Raw genomic sequence first — 23,360 nt, forward strand, 5'->3', positions numbered from 1 at the left:
AATATAATAATCAAAACTAATTTTTACTATCCATATTTATCCTTTCCCATATAAATAAAATAATTGATTAAAATCAACTTCTTTTATTTCTACACAATTTTGAAATTTGCATTAATGCAATAATAAATTATGCAACTTCAATTATCACATAATTGCATATTTATCCCGAAGAATAAATATTCTCTCAAATAGTCCATTCACAGTTTGAACCTTGTATCAACTCTTACATTGAATAGTGTTGATAGAGCCGCCCCGACGACCTATGGACCAATAATTCCAAGCTCCAATAAATAAAAGATTATTAACCAAAACTCTTTGATTAAATAATCATATTTATTAATCTCATGATTACTCCACTATAAATAAGAGAATGCACTCTTGAGAATTTTTTTTTTTTTTTGGTAAGCAAGAAATTCATTGATCAAACACCAAATACAACACCTATTGAACTGTACACAGTATCCCAAAGGGACACCCAAACTAGACTAAAGGAAAAGATCTATACAATTAAATCCCCAAACCAATTCCTATCCAACATATTAATTCTATTTTTTAATAACAGTTGACCCCTGTTTTTTATATCCCTTTTGATACAATTGACTATACAATCTGTACTAAGCACTTTCCCTTCCCAAAAGGACAGATTTCTCACTCTCCATATGTGGTAAACAGAAGCGCCAATGCTTGCAGCAAAAATACCCCTCCTAAATCGAGAGATGCCATGCCCTCTGCTTAACCATCTCAGCAACCCTTGCAGATTCTCAGATTTTGAAGTCCAGCCCAGCCAATTCTTTATCTCAGCTAAACATCTCTTGCTATAACAGCAAGAGAAAAACAAGTGAGATCCATCTTCTTTATCATGACCCCAAATTAAACAGTTTGCATCAGTAGCAATCCCAAAATGAAGAAGCCTATCTTTAGTTTTCAATTTATTAAGATAAGCTAACCAAGAGATAAAGGCATGTTTAGGAATCAAGTAAGCATTCCAAATATATTTGGTCCAAGCCAAATTTTCCCTCACAGAGCTACCCATCATATTATCTACCAGACAACCATAGCTATCTTTTATACTATAATGTCTAGAGATGAAATCCTCAAATGAGTAAATTTCCTTCAAACGATTTTTCACAGCAACTATCTTTTTCCAATACCAGCTAGCATGCAAAGGTGCCTCATAATCCCACCAAAACCCTCTTTTAATATAAACAGCATGTATCCATTTGACCCACAAGTTCTCCTTATTGGCTGCAATGTCCCACACATACTTTCCTAACGCAGCTGAATTCCACAGACTAAAATTGCGAATGCCCAAACCTCCTCTGAACTTACTTTGGCAAACATTCTCCCAGGCAACATAACCTGGCCCCCCAAATTCAGCAACACCTTTCCATAAGAAATTCCTACAAATCTCATTTATTCTACCCATAACTCTCCTTGGAAACTCCACAATATGCGCCTAGAAAATATGCAAGGAGGCTAAGACAGAGTTTATAAGAGTCAGTCTACTTGCAAAAGACAAATTAGTCCAGCTCCAACTCCTAATTTTATCAACCATCTTTGAAATGAGGCCTTCACAGTCACTATGAGAGAAATGCTTAGCACTGATGGGAACACCAAGATACCTGAAAGGAAGGCTACCTCTCTGTAATTTGGACATGCTTAAAATTCTTTGAACCTCCACTTCCTGAATTCCGCTAGTTATAAGCTCAGATTTGGAATAATTTGCTGTAAGACCAGACGATTGGGAAAATAATTCAAAACCTTGAAGTAGCTTGTAGACAGACTTAAAATCTCCATGCGAGAATAGAACGACATCATCTGCAAAACAAAGATGATTGAGTTGCAAATTCTCACATCTCTCATGAAACTGAAAGTCTTTATCTCTAGCTAATTTTTTCAGGATCCTCGATAAGTACTCCATCGCCAAAACAAATAACAACGGAGACATCGGATCTCCTTGACGCAGGCCCCTTTTCGAATTGAAAAAACCATGTAAGGACCCATTTAACATAATTGAGAATTTTGGTGTTCTCACACAAACCATAATCAGCTGGGTAAAGTGAGCTGGAAAATTCAGAGCTACTAATAATTCTTCAATAAAATCCCAATCCAACATATCATAAGCTTTCCTAAGATCCAATTTCATAAGACAATTAGGCTTAGCTCCTTTCCTACCATAGTGTCTAACCAAATCCTGACAAATCATCACATTATGGGTTATGGATCTACCTTTTATAAAACCTCCATGATTCCAAGCAACCACACCAGGTAAAACTTTCCTAAGCCGATTACATAACAGTTTAGCAGCCACCTTATAGATCACATTGCAACAAGATATTGGGCGGAAGTTACTAACATTCTCAGGACAACGGAGCTTTGGAACAAGAGTTATGGTAGTGTTGTTGATTTCCTTTAAAATTTTCCCAGTCTCAAGAAAAGATAGAATTGCATCACTAACCTCTTCACCAATCAGATCCCAATGATGCTGAAAAAAAGAGCTACTAAAACCATCAGGACCAGGTGCTTTATCACCTGGAATATCGAAAACAGCCTCCTTAATATCTTGCTTCCTAAATGGTTCTTTAAGAAACAAAATGCTCTCTTGAGTAAGCACCGGCCCTTCCCTTATTATACACCTCTTGACTGATTTCCTATCAAGCTTTTCACTGCCCAAAAGATGCTGAAAATAATCCAGAAAAGCTGTTTGAATTTCTGGTTGAGAATCTTGCCACTGCCCTTTTCCATCCCGAATAGCCAAAACAGAGTTCCTCAATCTCCTCATACGAATACTCCTGTGAAAAACTTTGGTGTTTGCATCCCCAAGATTCAGCCAGATCAATTTTGCCTTTTGTCTAAGAAACTCAGAGTAAGCCTCATGTAGCCTTTCATGAGTTTTCCTGTATTCCGCTTCCTCCCTGATTAATTGAGCATTTTGAGGGTCTAAATGACTCTGTTTTTTAATATTAAGTAGTTCCCGTTCTGATTGAGAGAAAGCTGCTCCAATATCCCCTATAATAAACTGATTCAAGTTTTTTAAATTCTCCTTAACTTTCTTTAGCTTCGAAACGACTCTAAACATTGGAGAGCCATTTATTTGTTGATTCCAAGCTGCAGTGACACAATTATGATAACCATCAAACCTTTGCCACATTTTAAAATAGCGAAAAGGTTTCTTCCCCATATTTATGTTCGCACTTAAGGATAAAATAGCCGGAGAATGGTCAAAGAGCCCCTCTGGCATGAAGTAAACAGCCGTGTTGTTGAAACAGTCCAGCCACACTTTATTCCCAAGAACTCTATCCAATTTCGCAACAATCCGATTTGGGGGTTCTTGCTTGTTACTCCAAGTGTAGAAACAACCATTATAAGGTAAATCCACTAACCCACAATCATGTAAACAGTCAGAAAAATCTGATGAACAAAACGATCTAACCCTGTCTCCAATTCTTTCATCTTGGTATATGGTTGCATTAAAATCACCAAGAAGAACCCAGGGATCCTCAACCTTAATGTCTCTAATCTGTTTCCATAACACCTTCCTACTCTCCTCTGCATTAAACGCATACACAAAAGTGCAAAAAAATGGATGCACCCCATTCCTCGGAACCACCCAACAGTGTATACACTGCTGGGAACAAAATCTAATATCCACAGAAAAAATATTCGGATTCCAAGCCAATAAAATCCTCCCATTCTTATGCCAAGCATTATTTGATGTAAAACACCATGAACTAAACATATTAAGGAATAAGGCTCCTAATTTCTTCGCCTTAACCTTAGTCTCAAGAAGTCCAACCAAACCAATCTCCTTATTCAAAATAAGTTTTTTAACTTCACATTGTTTTTGCGTTTGGTTTAGACCTCTCACATTCCAAGCTAAGATTTTATCCATTCACCAAAGGAGGCTCTCCCCCTCCTAAGGTATTATCAACTCCACTGTCCTCCCTAACAACCCACTGTTCTGACTCTCCCAAAACGTGAAAGGGGTTACTAATTTCTTCAATTGGGGATTTCTTATTTCCATCATTCACAAAAGACCTCTTGCCTTTAGCTTTCACTACACTGAATCCATCTGCATCAACACCAACAGATTTATTGTCTTTTTTTGAATTCTTAGGCAGCCAAACCTGTGTAGCTGGCTTCTTCTCACACATACTTGTTTCATGGCCCATTCCTTTACATTGAGAGCAAATGGTTGGCTTCCATTCATAATTCACTATCACATCTGTTTGTCTGTTATGCTCATTGATAAAACTGATGACACTAGGGAAAGATTGAGAGATGGTTACCTCAATCATCACTCTGGCAAAGTTTAGCTTCTCCTTCTGTTTTGTAATTGGGTCTACTTTCAGAGGCTTCCCAATCTGAGAAACAATCTTGAATAAAGTCTTCTCCCCCCAATACTTCAATTCCAGGTTAGCTAGTTGAATCCAAACAGGTACCCTCTGAATATCTTCTTTGCGAAAATCTTCATGAGCAGTCCAAGGTTTCATGATTAAAGGCTTTTTATCAAAAAACATGATACCATTCTTAAGAACATTATCCCTCTGCTCAACTGTGTTGAATCTCACCATGAACACCCCATGCCCAATACCAGCAACCTTATCTATCCCCAAATTTTTCCACACACGCCGACAGAAGCCTTCCATAACCGGCAATGGGGGATTGGCCCCTAAAACATAACAGACAATTGAGGAATTCCAGTAATTCACCTCTTCTTCAATATCTTCTAGATCTATTTTCACGAAATCCTCCGATTGTGACTTCTCGATACCCCTGTCATATACCGTATTCATCTTCTCAAGCAGTTTAGAATCAGTAACAGTACATGCCTGGTTCGAATTCTTCAGTTCCATCAAATGGGAGAATTGGACCCTAATCTGAGATCTCTGTTGAAGTTCCGTGAGAGAAACATCCTCAACCCTTTTCTCAGTCCCTGCCTCCCCAACCTTCGCAACCTCCCCAAGTTCTTCATCATCAGAAAACTGGATCGGCTCCACTCCCAGAATTTCTACCAGCGATTTGGTTTGCCGTGGAACCTTCGACGGGGATGGGCCTCTTTTTGGACGGCCCCGCTTCTTCTTGATTCTTGAACCCCCTGCCATGGCACCAGCAGTTAGCTGAGAGAGAAAAAAGAATCGTCTGTACAGTCTCCACTCTTGAGAATTAAAGACATATATTTACCGAGTACTTTATTGTAACCATAAATCGTCCATTGATATAATCATTAAATACAAATTAATCATCTATTGATGTTTCATAATTAAGTGGGAATAAAATTATCGCTTTACCCTTTTAATTATATCTTGATTCCTAGTGTACCATTGAATTTACTAGTGAAGGTTAATTCATAATCTGATTATGAATTTGACGTCAATTACCTTTTTAGTTCCAAAAGTCAACGTAATAGGGAACCATCATTCAATCTATTAGAAGGTATAGGTTCCATATCTGTTAAGCTATGTCCCCAGCCATATACATCATCGATTCCCTAAAATAATAGTTCTTAGCCTGATCATTCTGACAAACCTTAACGCATGAATCAAAGGATCAAATGACATATATAAGAGTTCATAGTAACTTCATGATCACGATCAGTTTGTATATGATCATTGTTTTATAATACTATGAAACGATATTCAAATAAGTATTATTAAATCACATCTGGTCTAGTTCTACATACTCTCAGTATTGAAAATACCTCCAATAAAGTGTCCTACTACACTAGTAACCTGGATCTAGGTCACATGTATTCATAATACTAATGGATCGTACTAGCACTAATTAATCTAAAGATTTCATAACTTTATTTTACTACGAACTATATAAGTCCATTATCTCAATCTCGATCCTCTCATACCAATATGAGATTGAGACCACATAGATGAACTTGGGAATTTTATGATATTTTCTTAATATTATTAACAAGAATATAGTACATAAGCTACATATACACAATAATTCAATTCATTCATTCATTTCATTAAAACCATTGCCAACTACAATTGATTTAAGGGCACAATTCCCAACATCCTATCCCAACTCACAGTACCTGGGACACCTAGTTGGGAATAGTGCCCTTAAAGCAATTGTAGTTGACAAATGTTTTAAATGAAATAAATAATTGAATTGATTTATTATATATATAGACTATGTCCGATATTATGTTGATAATATTAAGAAAATATCAGAAAATTCCAAAGTTCATCTATGTGGTCTTAATCTCATATTGGTATAAGATGATCGAGATTGAGATAATGAACTTAAAATAGTTCACAGTAAAATAAAGTTATGTAATCTTTAGATTAATTACTACTAGTACAGTTCACTAGTATTATGAATGCAAGTGACCTAGATCCGGGTCACTAGTGTAGTAGGACACTTTAGTGAAGGTACTTTATAAATAGTGATATATAGAACTGGACCATATGTGATTTGTTAATACTTGTTTAAACACCGTTTTGTAGTATTAATCAAACACATCAAACGATGATCATATACACGTTGATCTTAGTCCTGAGGTTACTACGAACTCCTATATATGTCATATAATCCATTGATTCATGCATTAAGGTTTGTCAGAATGATTCGGCTAAGAGCAATTGTTTTGGGGACTCAATGATATATATGGCTGGGGACATTGTTTAACAGATATAGAATCTATACCTTCTTATAGATTGAATAATGGTTCCCTATTGGTTTCACTTTTGGAACTGAAAATGTTATGAGCGCTCACATCGCAAACTTGTTGTGACACAACTTTCACTAATAAAGTCAATGGTACACTAGGAACTAGATATAGTTAAAAGGGTAAAACGATAATGTTATTCTCTTTTAATTATGAACCATCAATAGAGGATTAACGTTGTATATAATGATTATATCAATGGACACTTTATTCTTTAATAAAGTAGTATGTAAATATATGTATATAATTATCAAGAGTTCAATATCATATTTATAGTGGAGTAATCATGAGATTAATAAATATGATTATTTAATCAAAGATCTTTGATTAATAATCTAATATTTATTGGGGCTTGATATTATAGGTCCACAGGTCCCTAGGGTGGCTCTATCAACACCATATCAAGGTAAGAGTTGATACAAGGCTAAAACTGTAATTTGAAAATTTGAGAAGAATTTTATACTTCGGGTCAAATATACAATTATATGATAATTGATGTTGAATAATTAATTTAGAATTTCTTTATTAAATTTCGAGATTATATTTATTTATTTAAACATAGAATTTTCGAAATAAATATATATAATAATTAATTAATTAATTTTTGAAATTGATTGTTTTATTTGAGTGGGAGAAAATAAAAATTCTAAGTCAAAATAGTTTTGATTTATTGATTTTTAAAAGATGATGATAATGATGATCATTAATTTAAATTTTGAATTATGATTGTGATCTTTTCCTTAAAAATATAATACCATATTTTATGGGAACGATTTATTTAATTAAATAAATAAAAAAAGCAAATAAGAAAAATGCAATATTCTCTCAAAGGGAATAATGCTACATGCATCACATAGTCCAAGGATTGTGTCATACGTGTATATGATACTGATAAAGTATCATATTGTTTTTATTTTATTTATTTATTTAATTAATAATTTGAAAATAATTTTTTTCAAATTTGTTAAGTTAGATATTACCTAAATCAATTCCTATCATCATTATAATTGTATTATATTATTATTATTATTATTATTATTATGAATAATAATGTAATATATAATCTATATATGTATATTATGTGATAATAAGAAAAAGATACAAGTGTGATTCAGAAGAGTTTCAGAACATTGTTAGACAAGAAATTCTCGTCTTTTTCTCTTATTATTCCAACCTTTCTCAAGCCATAATTCAAGTACTCATGTGTTGAGATAAACTTGTGATTTCTATATTACAAAACATTGTTCTCTATGTGCCCACACACATCTTGAGGTGTAGAGAACACTCTGGAAGATTGTGGTCTAAGTACTCAAAGCGTTGGATAGGAGGATCGTTATTTATACAAAAAGACTCAATGATACTTGATAGGCTTCAAGAGGTAAATATTTCTATCCTCAAATATTTGTATACATGAGCATATAATATATAAGTATGTATATATATATGTTGCATGATTAATGATGGGGTAAATACCATTTTGGAACCTGCGGTTTGCAAAAGTTATCGATCAGACCTTGTATTTTGTTAAATGACAATTTGGACCCTGTGTTTTGCAAAATAGAACAAAAGAATACCCTGGACCAGATTTCGGTCAAATTTTTTTTAAATATGACTAGAATGCCCTCATATTTTATAAATTAATGAATTAAATAAATTATAAAAAATATATTTTAAAATAAAAAATAATTAAAAAAATATTTTAAATAAGAAAAAATTAGCATAAAAAGTTTTCTAAAAAATTAACAAAAACATTCAGATTTAATTAAAAAACATTAAACATTATTTAATCCTAATATATCAGTCTTAATATTCACTAAACATAATTTAAAATAAACAAATAAAACTAAAGAAATCAAAACTTAATCAACCTAAACCCTAGTTTCAATCTATCAACGTCTATCTTATTCTTTAAAGAGCCTCCATCATCATCAACATCTTATTTTTGGTAAAACAAGAAATCAAATGAAGACCCACGGTCATGAGGCTGAAATATTTTCTTCTTCATCATCCGTTTCTTCTGATTGCCTCTTCCATGCCTCCTTCATTTGCTTTTTTTTTTTTTTTGTTAAATAAAACTTAAACTGTGTAAAAGATTGGGGTTATTGTCGAGGACCTACTGGAGTAAGGGGAGAAGTGTTGAGGACATGCTGGAGTAAGGGGAGAAGGTCGGGGTTGTACCGAGATGAAGTCACGGTGAAGTCCCTTTTCTTTTTCTTCTTCTCCCTTTCTTCCCATTTAGTTGCTATCCTTCTTGCTTTCTTTTTTGCAGGTGAAGTCATGAAGAGCTCTGATGGTCCACCGACGTCGTCAAAATTCTGGGTTGAAATCGTGGGTGTGACTGGGTCATTATTTATGGGTATTTGATTTTGTACAGTCGGGTATATTGCTTCGCTTTGTTGTGCGACTGGGTATATAGATTTGTGGGTCTTTATTCATGGGTATATGGTTCTATTATTTCTGGGTATTTGATTTTGTGCAGCTGGGTATATTTCTTCGCTTTGTTATGCGACTAGGTATATAGATTTGTGGGTCTTTATTCATGGGTATATGGTTCTATTACTTATTGATAGAATAAATAATAAATGGTTCTGCACTTGTTTCCCATAACATGTCTTCCTCTTTTGGTGTTGCAACGAATACATGAGATTTTGAATTATTTGGTGATGAGGTGATGAGGGTGATGAGGCTGTCGAATATGTCATTGTTCTCTTTCTACAATAGCTGTGCTGCCGAAGATGTTAGGGTCGGGACTAGTGGTTGAGTCCTGGGGTTAGGGCTGGTGGTTGAAACTAAAAGGGAACCAGATCTGAAGATGCTTAAGAAGAACATCAAGAAGGAGAAGACGAAGACGAGGATGAGGGAGATGCAAAGATTTAATTTTTTTTTTCTAATTTGGTTTTAGGAAGTTTTTATTAATATTAAGTTTGTTGGTTTAATTTTGGTATTTAATTTTTAATTATATGTATACTGTTTTGATTATTTTTCTTAATTTTTAGAAAACTATTATGTTAATTTTTTCTTATTTAAATAGTTTTTTAATTTTTTTTATTTAAAAACAATTTAATTTATTTTTTATTTAAAAATATATTTTTCATTATATATTTAATTCGTTAATTAATAAAATAGTAGGGTATTTTGGTCATATTAAAAAAAAGTTTGGCCAAAATCTGGTCTAGAGTACTCTTTTGTTCTATTTTGCAAAACACAGGGTGCAAATTGTCATTTAACAAAACACAGGGTCCGATCGGCAACTTTTGCAAATTAGAGGGTCCAAAATAGTATTTACCCTTAATGATATTGCATATTAATGTTTCCTGTATGTATTCTTGAACATATAAACTGTTTTGATTAAAATATCCAAAATTAAAATTATTTTTAATTTCAATTTATTAAAATTAAATTGTTTAATTTTATTTTTGAATTAAATAACCCAAATTCAAATTGGGCCATAGAAACTATTTGGGTGTTAAAACCCACAGTTTAATTATTTTAAAGGGTTGTTTAAAATAATTACAAAGTTGTATAATTCAAAATGGATATGGAAAATGATGGCATTGGCTCAACAAGACTACATCTCAAGGCTCGAGATCAAGGCGTTCTTTATCAGACCTTAGCTAGTCTAGGTTACATTTTCATGTATATTTTGGAAGTGTTGTAATTTTCTAGAAATACCTAAAAGTTACCAACCCGCTTTTATTTACTTTTTATAAATATTTGATTATTATTAAAGTGTTTAATATTTTGTCATGCATTATAACATGCCATTCATGTACCCACACAATATGCAATTAGCATGCATTACATTCATGTGAAACATGCTATTAGGAACGTCCTTTATTTTATTATATGTTTATTTATGATAATTCATATAATAATAGATTTAGTCTTAATTAGTTAAGATGGTAAATCAAAATTAAAGTTGTTTAATTTATTATTTTAATGAAAAATGTTTTATTAAAATAAAAAAGATATTCTTTTAATTAAAGCAAAATTAAAATTAGAACTAAGGGCACAATTTATTCATTTTATTTTTTGCTTAATTGGATTAGTAAATATTAGAATATCATTTAGTAAAAATAATTAAATTTATTTTTACAACTAAATTAAAAAATATTGATTTTGTGAAAAACACATTTTTCCAAAATAGTGAGTGAGAGAGGGAGTTATGACAATAAGCCCCATGGTCTCCATTATTGGTTGAACATTGAGAGGCATAGGAAGAGCCTCGTGTCGCCTCCGTTTGCGGCCTTTCTAAGGAAAGACTTCCGAATATGTTTATTTTATCTCAAGGTTGATTTCTCTTATGAGAATATAATTAATGATGTATTTCAAGTTTGACTGACCCTAAGGCACACTCTTAAGTTAAGTCATTAATTGAAAATAATGGGTTACACTCCAAAGGTGTATCTAGGCTTTCGAGCACGACTAGTGCATCTTGACCAAACTAGCGGTACGTAGTTCATAAGTCAAAAGTGAAAAATGAGTTTTTAAGTTTTCACTTATGAAATTGAGATTCGTCTCAAAATTAATTTGGAATTAGTCTGACCTACCCCAAGGCTGGTCCATTAATTTTCAAATTAATTTATCGTGGATTATTATATATATTTTATGTGTTTTTATATGTTGCATTCATGCATCATGTTTAATTTTCCAAATAATATCTGGTATTTATTATATGTTTTAATTCATTATATTTTATTTATTTATTTCCAGCAACAATGGTTAATTCTCTTAATCCTGATCAGGTACTTGAAAACTTGGGAATTGACACACACCTCATTGATAGAATCTTGGCAAGGATTCCATTTAGTCTTAACCGCATAAGAAGATGGTATGAATGAATTCACATTGTCCTTGGAACACAGAACTTGTACGGAGAATTCTTCGATCCACCTCCAAAGGTTCCAAGCTTTTCATCTAGCTTTGAAGAACATGAAACATATGGTGAATGGATGAGATTGAATCACCTAGCACATCAATGCATGTTATCGACAATGCATGGTGACATTAAGGAAAGATATATGGTTATTGAAACTGCATACGAGCCACATCGAACTTCTAACGTCTCCCCTGGGAAGACGTGCCACATCGGATGTCTTCCTAGGTGAGACGTTAGAGGCCTCCCCTGTATATATCCCTATTACACCTTCTTCTTCCCCAAGCCACACGAACCAGAGGCAGAGACTTGCGATTTTGGGCGATTTCTGGTGAGTTTTTAGGCTCTTTAAGTTTCGAGTTTGGCCGATTTTCATCTCTAAAAATTAATTTCAGGTATGTTTTTAAGATTTCATTAATGTATAGTAGTTAGGATAATGTTTTTTTATTTATTTTCTTAAATTATAGTGGGTTAATATTGATATTTTAGGATTTTTGTATGTTGCGGTTTTGGGTGATCTTGGCTCGATTTCAAGCAGATTTGAGATATGATTTCAATATTAACACAATGCACTATAGTTAGAATGATAGAAATAATCATTTTTGTGCATTTTTTTATATGATTTGTGGGTTTATTATAAATATTTGTTTAGAGTTTGAAAAATAATTTTAATGAAGAATTGAGATGCACAATTGAGATTTTAATAGTTATACCATGTTATTTACTATTTTTTATTTTGTAAAAACTATTTAATCCGAAAATTATTGATTTTTTTAATTAATTTTTTAGGTTGATTAAGTATATATATATATGTCTAAAATAAGGAAAATAATTTTATTTTAATTTTACATACTAAATTGCATGTATAGATATAAGTAATTCAAGTATATATGTTTATGATTTTTTTATTTATACTATTATTTAATTAGAAAATTCTATATATTTTAAATATTTTATTAACATTGAAGTAGGTTGATTATATATATTATGTTTTATTTATTTATTAATTAATTTAATTTTGTAGGTAGTGGTTTTAACTAGAGAGATTTTTGGCTAAAAATTTCTATTTCAAGCATACATTTGAGGTTTTTATGTAGAGTCCAAGAACTTTACTTATCTAGTTAGATAGTAGTAGTAGTAGTAGTAGTAGCTAGTAATAGTTGTAGTATTTTATTACTGTGGATTTTGGTTCAAGTCGGGACTTAGTTGGACACTCATAGTCACACTTGTAGATTTTATAAGTTTAACCTATAGTTTAAGAATATTAATTATAACCTAAGGTTTGATTAATATGACTTATTATGAAGATGATATTTATTATACTATAAGGTTTAGATAAACCCAATAAGATATTAACACTTGTCATGTGTATGTTTAATAAGAAATTAAGTATTTTTGAGGAATAAGTTTATTAAGAGTAATATTTGAAATCCTAGAGTCTACCAGTAGCTTTGAAATCGTTAAAGGACTTAGTCAAGGTTGTTTACTCAATTCAAATTAGGCTAAAAATGTGTAATTACATGTATAATATTTCAGCGTATGCCGATATATCGCAGCTCTAGGAGGCGATATATCGCCATACGGGGATATGAAAAACACGTAGCTTCGCACGACAACCTCGATGAGCCTCGGGTATATCAGCCCAGGCGATATATCAGCTATGGTGCATGATTTTTGAACAATTTTGAAACCAAGCTCATTTTAATCCTTAACCTCTTGATAAGTCCAGAATCTTTTTGACCGAGTCTTCAGTCTCTGCTGAACGATTATTCAAATGTTTTTCAATTAAAAAGCCATTATTTTATTCAAGCTAAATGAAGATCTTTTCATTCTTGAACTCTATAAATAGGACCTAGTACCCAGCCATTTCTTCATTCATCAAGCTAAGTTCATAGCCTACAAGCTACTAGGATTACTTTAGAGTGTTAAACACTTGGGTTGGGGTTATAAGCTTAATCATTATAAGCTTATTAAACACTTGGGAAGTAAGGTTTATAGTATATTTTGGTTTCGAGGTGTAGTGCGGTCATAGAAGCATTCAAGGTATTCCTAATTCTAGTTCCTTTCTGTATTGTTCTTAATAGTTTTTCTCTACTCAAATCCTAACTCAGTACTCTTTATTCTTGGTTAGGCATCTAAGTTCTTTGAACTTGATGTTCTTGTTGGTAAGTATCTTTCTCAAATGGTTTAGTTCATTCTCTTCTTCTTCTTCTTTTAGAAATACTCACCTTCTCATTTTGGTATTTAGGAGTGTTCCAAAATCCTGACTCTGTTCTCATCATCCCGGTATATTGGTAAGGAAAATAGGATAGTTTTATATGCTTATACGTTATGTTGATATGTTATGATAAATTATGCTATAATATGTTATGTTATGTTTTCTTATGTTTCATGGTTATGATTTATCCTACCTCAAATATTAGACAGGGGACGTAGATGGGTTATCATAAACCTACCATATAAACCTACCATGTGATCTAACCTACCTCAGATATTAGAAAGGGGATGTAGATGGTTTATCACATGTTTTAATGGCCATTAATAGTATAGTTTTATATGATGTACGTTTTTATAGATATATGTTTATAGCTTATAGTTTATGTGTATGATTATGTTTCATGCTTGTAGTAGATTTTCCTTGCTGGACATTAGGCTCATTCCTTTATGTTTTATATGTTCAGGCAAATAGCTTTGGCAGCAAGAAGGTTCTTGGCAGCTTGGGCATGTGTATTGAGGGAGAATGACATCGGTGGGCTGTGTGAATGATTCGAGGATGAAGTTGCTTTTTAGTCTTTTAATTATTATTTCTATGTATTTCCGCATCTAATTTTGTAACCCATTTATTTAAGTTATGTTATGTTTTTTTATTTTCAAAACAATGGGATCCCATATTCTATTTTGAATTTTATGTAGTTTAACATTTGTTTTACAAGTTTTAATGAAGAAATGTTTATTTCATATGTACGTTTTCTTAAAGATTAGTGTCTATGTATAGTAGTCATTAATGGTCCAAAGTCTAGAGTATTTGGGTCGTTACATTTTAAGTTTCTAAAATTGCAAGAATAAATTATTGTTAATCCAATTATTTAGTGATATTTGTTCAGTAATCTTTTATTTATTAATTATTTAATTTTGCAGGTTGTGAATTTAATAGCAAAGTGCACTGCAAAGTGAAGTAAATTTGCTAGCTAGGACTATTAATTGCAAGATTAAATTTTTGTTAGAGGAGTTTGAATATCTTAAATATTCATCCATAGTGAAGTAGGTTCTGAGATTAAAATTGTGTGTTGCGGTGATAACAGAAGGTCGAGAACTATGTGTTTTAGTGAAGTAAGTTCTGGAAAATTTGTTTGTGTGCTGCAGAGCTATAAGGTAGAAACTTATTGTGTGTTGTTTGAATTATTTTACTTGTTGTTAATAGATGGTTATATCACTATTATAGGGGAAATGCTGCTCGATTTTGTCTAGAATTATGTATTCTATTATTATATTTGAATTGTGTTGTGCTTATTTGATTGGATTTGATTAGATTGATAGATGACTAGGTTACTAATATAGTAGAAATGCTGCCGTATTTTTCATATGCTCGGTCGTATGTTTAGTTTTTATTGTTTAATTTTTCATATACATAGGAGAAGATATGGATAAAAAATGGATGTCGACGAATAGGTTATCCGTGGAATATAAAAACAGGGTCGATTTATTCTTAAGATTTTGTTCAGAAAATGTACGAGACCTAAACTTTATTTCTTGGCCATGTGTTAAGTGTGGAAATGTAAGGAAAATGGATCTTAGTAAGATCAAACAACACTTATTTTTCAATGGAATCAACAAAAGTTACACAATTTGGTATATGCATGTGGAGATAATTCATATCACTCCAACTCCATCAAGTAGACCCAATGAAGTTAGGAGGAATATAGTAGAGGAGAACTGAGATACATTAGATGATATGATTGATGATGCACATTATGGATCCGGAGTAGACCCAGATAAGTTTGAGACACTACTTAGTGATGCTAAGAAACCAATTTGCCTCAGTTGTAAAAAGTTTACAAAGTTATCCGCGCTTCTTAGGTTGTACAATTTGAAAGCTAAACACGGTTAGAGTGATAAAGGGATGACTGATCTACTTTTTGAATGATTTAATGCTGGAGTGTAATGAAATGCCAACTTCATTTTATGAAGCAATGAAAACATTATGCTCATTAGGCATGCAATATGAAAAAAATTCATGCATGTCACTACAAGAAAAAATACTTTCAATAAGACCGAAAAAGTATTATCAAATATATACCATAACACTTTTTGATGTGTTAAGGAAAGCGGTGTTATAGTAGGTCGGGGCACTTTCCATAACACTTTTCCGTAGTATAGACATGTGTTATGGTATAGCCTACGATAACACTTTTGTTGTGTTATTTTAATAGTTAGATAAGTCTTTCATTATGTTATATATAAATAGATTATATAACACTTTTTTGTACTTATAAAGTAGTGTTATGATACACTTTATAATAACACACTTTCTGCATTATAAAAAATAGTTTGCATAACATACTTTTATGCTTATAAACCAGTGTTATTGTAAAAGATACAATAACACATTTTTTTTTTGTATTATTCTAATATTTGGATAAGCTTGAATTATTATTATATAAACCTATACATTATAATTATTTTTTATTGCTTTAATTCAAGCCCGCTTCATTTAGTATACTTAAGAGACCCTTAACATTGTACAAATATATTTTTTAGTACTAATTATATGGTTTATAACACATATAACCAAATAATTGTGTCAAAATACATTCAAGATTATCTAAAAAACAATACAAAAGTCTTAAGATATTTAACACTGCCTAATTAACATAAACAAAACATTCTCACAATAGTCAACAAAATAGTCTTAAACAATTGCAAATTCAAAAGTAAATGTAGGAATTCATAATCTTCCAAATGTCAGCACCCAAAGCCTTCCAAATCAGATTTTCTTTTGCACTTCACTTGTTGAATCTGGTAAATAAAACATAAAAGAAAAACTAATGAGGTCATGAAATATCATATCATTAATCTAAAATAGTCAATTATATCATGACACATAACAAAATTTACAATAATTGAGTTTGAATAATAATCAAGTTATTATATTACAGACATTACGACAACTATCTATACTCAAGTGACCTTAGAACTTTAATTAAATGGTGCATAATATTAATTCAAATTTGCCCCGTTATCATTTTGTCTTTCTCATCTTCCCTATCAAATCAATCAAATAATACTACCATAATCTTTGATTACATATCAGTTAATGGTGAACAAGCATTTATATAATCAAATAACCAAAGAAATACCTCTTGAAATAACCTTTTGAGTAGGCCATCTAACTGTTGAACCAACAGCTTCTCGTATAGTAAGCATCACATAGTTAGGACGAAATGAATAAGCACTAGGCACAATAGCAACATCAACCCATACATGCATAAAATCTGGCCCAAGAGGAATTCCGTGCACCTCTAAGTCTAGATCACAAGAATCCCAACGGCCTTCAACAATAATTACATCTGACCAATTGAGCAAGTAGCAAGTGTTCCTTACTTCTGTAAAGTTATGGCCCTTTTTAACTCCAACACTCTGCAAAATTAATTTTTAAGACAGTATATTAATTTTTGTATTTTTTTTCCTTAAAAAGAAAGAACACAATTTGAAGATTTACCTTAGGAGAAGGAATATTGTTGGATTGTGGAATATTGTGGGATTGCCCCTCACTTGTTGTTGCTCTACCACCCTAAATATAAACAACAAGATAAGCTTCATTTCAAAAATACAAATTTTTAGTTATATAAGGGGGAGAAAGAATTGTTACCAAGTGTCCTTTAAGTAGATTCAACATTTCAGCAATTTGAATCTTCATATTTAGTTGCTCTTCTTCCAACAATGTCATCTTGTCTTTACACATATTAACAACAGTTAATTTTGACTTTGTTACCCCCCTTCCTTGTCCGATTAAGAGTCCAGATTTTGGATTACCAAATAATTTTGTTAATGCATCCTCATCGGTATTGTTTGTAGTTCCAGATTTTGGGTCTTCGCGTATAATTTCAGCCAATTCTTCCTACATATAAAATAGTACAGCTAATGTACAATAATAGTGAACAAGTATAAATATCCAAAATTAAATAATAAATACTCACAAAAACTTCAGATGCTGTTTGGTTGATTGGTTAACCATTCTTCTTGGTATGGGCTCTGCGAAAAGCATCGATCCTAGTTACTTTTCCCCCTTCAGTTTGTTTTGTCTACACAATAAAAAAATGTAGAATATAAAATAAAGACTAATAATAAGAACCAAAATATATTCACTAAAAATATTAATTGTTACCATATCATTGATTGTTCGAGCATATCCTCTTCTACTCATGGTGTGTGGAACACTTTTCTTTCTCCTCTCTTGAAATTTGGCCCTTATAGCCTATTTAATAAGAAACCAACATTAGGAAAAAAAAAATTTGATCTCTACTTAAATATTCAATCACTTATTTCAAATCTTACCATATGTTCTTTACTAGTTTTTTGTTTAACAAACGCCCTCCATTCTACATCACTTTTTATGCAATCTGGCTTTAATGCTAGTCGTTCATTTTCAGTTTTAGCATCAATAATATCCTTAACTAGTCTAGATTTTGCAGATCTCCATAGGTTTGCCATCATTTCAAAGCACATATTCTTTTGCCAATCTTCATGTAAATCATAGTATGCCTACAATAAGATATAGAATAACATATTATATGTTTTTTATGAGAGCTAAATATTAAAGAAAAGAAAGAATATAACCACAAAACTTGTAAATGCTACCTAAATAGATGCCCAAAGAACGTCTCTAATGATTGGAGAAATTTTCCTCCAATCTGAAATAGTATAAGGAACTATCTCCCTCACAAGAGCACCCACAAAAGAAGAAAATTGTACTGAGTTAGTACCAACTGGTTGGCCTTTTTCAATCCAATTTATTTTCATCGAGTCATTGTTTCTCTTAGTAAGATTTGCCAATGTAGTCCTGCTCCTAGTCTTTTTGAGTGCATTCATTTCATTTGCAATTCTATCTTGAGGTGCTTCTTAGAACTCATTTTGAATTGTCTCACTTGTTTTTTGTAATCGATCAGATTTTCTAAGAGCTTGCTGAATTTGTTGCCTTATAGCTGGGGAAATACTTATATTTTCATTTGTTTCAACCATTATTTCTGGTTCTTCAAGCTCCACCTCAATAACTTCTTCAAATTCTACTTCGGTCATTTTTTCATGTTCAGCCTCAGCCACTTCTTGCAGTTCCTCATTTTCAACTCTTCCTACTTCTAATAACCTTTCTACTTCATCAATAAGGGATCTTCTAGTCCTTGAACTTCCAAGTGACATCTCCATGTTTGCCATATTATCATTTGGAGATGGCTCCCCATTGTAAACCATGTGACGAGTTGCTGCTCTTGTACTAAGAGCAGGTATTGAGTATATTACAACTCTAGCAGATGCTGAAAACTTACGTAGGGCACTCTTTTTCTTTAGAATAGGGCTTTCGTCCAACATATCATCCCAGTCAGCTTGACTTTTTAATGATTTTTTTCTTTTTTGGGCAACAATATTGCATAATGCACCTGGGTGTAGGTGTTTTTTTTACTTTCTCGGAGATTTTTGTAATGTACTAATTTTTTATTGAAATTACTGCAATAAAAAACAAAATAACATAAGAACTGAAATCATAAATGCATCATATCCTTATCTTCCTAAATAAGATAAATAATTAATATATAAAATTAGAAACATAAGATCAGGCAAACAGGAAATAAAATCAGCTTTGTTTCATTGAAAGTATGAAAAAAATTACATTTAAAGAGTCATAAGAGTAGCATAAATTTGAATGAAATCATACAGATTGTTTCATTCTAGCCCCAAACACCCTCTATTTGAATCTTTTAAAGCTATATACCAATTAGACCACTCATTCTCTCTTGCATAAAATGCCTTTTTAACTTGAGATGCTAATACATATGGATCCCTAATAGACTGATTTTGCCCTATATTAAAATTTACAAGGGTATAGTCTAACTTCTTAACACCACTTCGAATATTTGCCCAATCGCACCAAAATAAAGGCACCTTAAAAGTATGATAATCAAGCATTATTATATCCTTGATAACTCCAAAATACTCTTCTGTATCATTCAACTGCCCAATGCCATGTGATTCCACGTATACACCGCTATTTTGAGTAGTTTTTTCAGCACCTCTTTTATGAAACTGAATTCCATTAATCATGTAACCTTTATAGGAAATGACACTACGACTTGGGCCTTCATCAAATTAAGCTAACATGTCATCTACTTTGTTAGATTTAGAAATCTGAAAAGAAAAAAATATTGATGTCAAATAGATTTCAATACTAAATGAAAATGTAAACTTGTATCTTTGCTTTAGAGTGTAACCTTGTCATAAAACCATAGGAGGAACCCTTCAGAATGTCGATTCCAAAGAAAAGTTTGATTATCCTCAAATATTTTGTGCATTTCTTTCATCTCATCCATATGGATATTGAGAAATGGTGCCACAATATCTGAGTTGAATAACACATACCGGTGGGCTATTGATATATCCCCTTGGTCAAGTTCAAAGTATTCTCCAGCTGATAGTGGATTTTCTTCAATTTCAGTACTATCTTGATTATCATTATGCTTCAAAAAGGTCTCACAAAAGCGTACACATTCAACATCAAGATAGCGATTTGCGATACATCCTTCTGGTCGTGCATAATTTGATACAAATCCTTTCAATACTTTCATATACCTCTCAAAATGGTACATCCATTGAAATTGAACCGGACCACAAAGTCTGAATTCTCGCGCTAAATGGACAACCAAGTGAATCATTGGATCAAAGAAAGAAGGTGGGAAATATTCTTCCAGTTTGTAGACAATTTCTGCAGATTCTAATTCCAATTTTATAATATCCTCCTTATCAACCACACATTGGCACAATTCATGGAAAAACCTACAAAATCGAAGGATTGTCTCTATGCATCCTTCATCCATTAAACCCCTTATAGCAACAACTAAAAATTGCTGCATAATCACATGACAGTCATGAGATTTAAGTCTTGTTAGCTTATGATTCTCCATATCTACACAATTGCTAATCTTAGAACTATATCCATAAGGCAATTTCAAGTCAAATAGTCTCTTACAAAACAACTTCTTATCTGATTTTGACAAAGTGTAAGCTGCAGCAGGAAGACGAGTAATTCCTTCTTCATATGGGTAGAGATGAGTCATAATGCCCATCTCTGTCAAATCTAATCTCGAGTTGTAATGATCTTTAGATTTTCCCTTACAATCCAACAATGTGTTAAGAATGCTTTCACAAACATTTTTTTCAACATGCATAACATCCAAGTTGTGACGAACAACCAAGATCTCCCAATAAGGGAGCCTAAAAAAATTAACTTTTTCCTCCATCCTTTATCAAACTCTGAACCATGACCCCTCTTTCTACCCTTTCCAAAATCATTAGTGAATTCACTTAATTGCTCAGCTACTTCAACACCTATTAATATTGTTGGACATTGTGGTGCTCTTTCCCTTGCCCTAGTAGTTGTATATTTCTTCTTTCGATATGGGTGATGTTGTGGAAGAAATCGAATATGATTGCAAAAAGACATCTTCTTACTATGCTTCAACCAAACAACATTTGAGTTCTCTCCACATATAGGACAACCATACTTCCCTTTAGTCGCATATCCAGCTAAGATTCCATAAGTTGGAAAGTCATTTATGGTCCATAACAGCATGGCCTTTAAATTAAAAAACTTCTTTGTAGAAGCATCATATGTATACACACCTTTCCATAATTCTAGTAACTCATCTATTAAGGGCTCTAAATAAACATCTATGTCATTCCCAGGTTGTTTTGGTCCAGGAAACAACATAGAAAGAAATGTGAATTCATTCTTCATGCACATTGAAGGTGGAAAATTGTATACAACGAGCATTATTGCCCAACAACTATATGTAGAACTCATATTTTTGTAAGGGTTGACCCCATCAGCAGAAATTCCTAGTCGAAGGTTGTACGGTTCAAGTGAAAAATCTGGCCATCTCTCATTAACTGCATCCCAAGCCTCTGAATCTACCGAGTGGCTCATTTTCCCATCCATTCTTTTATTAGTTGAATGCCACTTTAAGAATGAAATTGTCTCTTCATTTATGAACATCCTTTGAAACCTTGGTGTAATAGGAAAATATCTTAACAATTTTGCAGGCTGCCCTTGTAGAATCTCCTTTGTGTGTTCATTCGCTTCCATCTTGGATATTGACAGGTGGGACACACTTGGGCATTAGCATTTTCTTTTGTGAACAAGCAACAATCATTCACACAAGCATGTATATGTTTATAGTTCAGATCAAACATCTTTAGATACTTATTAATTTCATACATAGATGTTAGTAGGAGATTATCTTTTGGAAACATTGCTTTGATCATCTCCAACATCTCACAAAAGCCAACATCTGAGAATCCATGCTTTGTTTTTATATTGTATAGCTAGACGATGGATGAAATTTTGGTGTATTTCAAACAACCTTCATATAATGGAGATAAATGCAAAACAATCGCTATCATTTCTATAAAAACTTATATTATTTAGTTATAGCACTCCTCATCTAAAGGCCTCGTTCTTATTGATTTGAAATCCACCAATCCAAATGCTCTTAATCCCAAATTAGATGTGATTATAGATATTTAATTGAAAAAATTACTTTATTAAAAAAATACAAAATAAAAGTGTTCAAAAAGAGTGAGGAGTGACTGTGAAACTGCTGTTTGAACAAAAAAAAGTACTTTGAATTAACTTTCAACTGTCGTGTAGTACTTTTTATTTTTTTTTATTTTATTATTATGGGTGGTTTAGAACTGACATGGACTAGTAGTAGTACTAGTTGAGTTGAAAGAGCATCATTCAACACCCTAATAGCGTAGCAAGAAGGATCAAACAATAGTTTTTTACTACTAATCATGAAAAATAGGTGAAATTATTTTAATGATGTAGAGTCATTATTTGTGTATATAACCCCATACATCCAGAATGATCAACATAGGGGTTGATAAATATCTTTGAAGTATCATATCTATGTGGTTTATGGAGGAACATTTTTCTTCATTTCTCCTCTCTTCTCAGACCCACTAAGTATCAAATGCAATTCAATGTTATGAATGATTTTAACAGAGAAGTGATTATGATTTGAATTACAAGACAATGCTATGAGACTAATTGCATTTAGTAGAAACAATATTTTATTAATAGAATTGTGAGAAGAGAAAGTTAGTTATACTATTATTTGTCCAAAATACATGTATAAAATGTACTAATTCAATCACAATTACTCTTTGACACTAGCTGTTCATATCTACTAGTCATAGTTTTATTTTCTACTGTATAGGAAAACTAGTTTTAGGATAATTCGATTGGCATCTTAATTTTTTCTCACTCTATTATAAACCTCTTATAACATTTTAAAATTTATTTTTTCTATCTTAATTTTGCATTAAGTACTATATTTTTCTGTCTTAATTTTGTTTGTGAATTTGGGACGTGAAAACTACCCTTATTCACACCCCAGGTGAGATATCTAACAATATAATCAAACCAATTCAAGCAAATACAATTTATTTGTAAGAAGATAATACATAATTATAGATAAAATCTGACATCATTTCCCATATAAAAGCTTACCTAACCATCTATCAATA

General features: G+C 32.1%; 2 protein-coding genes across 2 annotated transcripts; both read right to left on the reverse strand.

Moving 5' to 3' along the window:
- Positions 1-499: 499 nt before the first annotated feature.
- On the reverse strand, positions 500-18,653 carry LOC133825549 (uncharacterized). The gene is made up of 10 exons (XM_062258478.1): positions 18,537-18,653; positions 18,120-18,326; positions 17,950-18,039; positions 17,843-17,866; positions 17,434-17,682; positions 17,284-17,355; positions 16,935-17,183; positions 3,897-5,120; positions 1,553-3,808; positions 500-1,456 (listed from the first exon to the last, which is right to left on the reverse strand). The coding sequence occupies exons 1-10, from the start codon at positions 18,651-18,653 to the stop codon at positions 500-502; spliced, it is 5,445 nt and encodes a 1,814-aa protein (XP_062114462.1).
- An 846-nt stretch (positions 18,654-19,499) lies between these two features.
- LOC133825550 (uncharacterized) lies at positions 19,500-21,915 on the reverse strand. The gene is made up of 3 exons (XM_062258479.1): positions 21,059-21,915; positions 20,045-20,969; positions 19,500-19,859 (listed from the first exon to the last, which is right to left on the reverse strand). The coding sequence occupies exons 1-3, from the start codon at positions 21,913-21,915 to the stop codon at positions 19,500-19,502; spliced, it is 2,142 nt and encodes a 713-aa protein (XP_062114463.1).
- Between the last annotated feature and the right edge of the window lie 1,445 nt (positions 21,916-23,360).

The sequence above is a fragment of the Humulus lupulus genome, chromosome 3, assembly GCF_963169125.1.
Source record: "Humulus lupulus chromosome 3, drHumLupu1.1, whole genome shotgun sequence".
Lineage (NCBI taxonomy): Eukaryota > Viridiplantae > Streptophyta > Magnoliopsida > Rosales > Cannabaceae > Humulus > Humulus lupulus.

Coding starts and splice junctions, on each gene's coding strand:
- LOC133825549 (XM_062258478.1), bottom strand. CDS start 18,653: ATGAATGCACTCAAAAAGACTAGGAGCAGGACTACATTGGCAAATCTT. Junction 18,327..18,536: donor AACCAGTTGGTACTAACTCA/GTACAATTTTCT, acceptor ATCTTATTGTAG/GCATACTATGATTTACATGA. Junction 17,356..17,433: donor ATCTACTTAAAGGACACTTG/GTAACAATTCTT, acceptor GTTTATATTTAG/GGTGGTAGAGCAACAACAAG.
- LOC133825550 (XM_062258479.1), bottom strand. CDS start 21,915: ATGGAAGCGAATGAACACACAAAGGAGATTCTACAAGGGCAGCCTGCA. Junction 20,970..21,058: donor GATAAAGGATGGAGGAAAAA/GTTAATTTTTTT, acceptor TGTTTGTGAAAG/CATTCTTAACACATTGTTGG. Junction 19,860..20,044: donor TCCTATGGTTTTATGACAAG/GTTACACTCTAA, acceptor AATGGAATTCAG/TTTCATAAAAGAGGTGCTGA.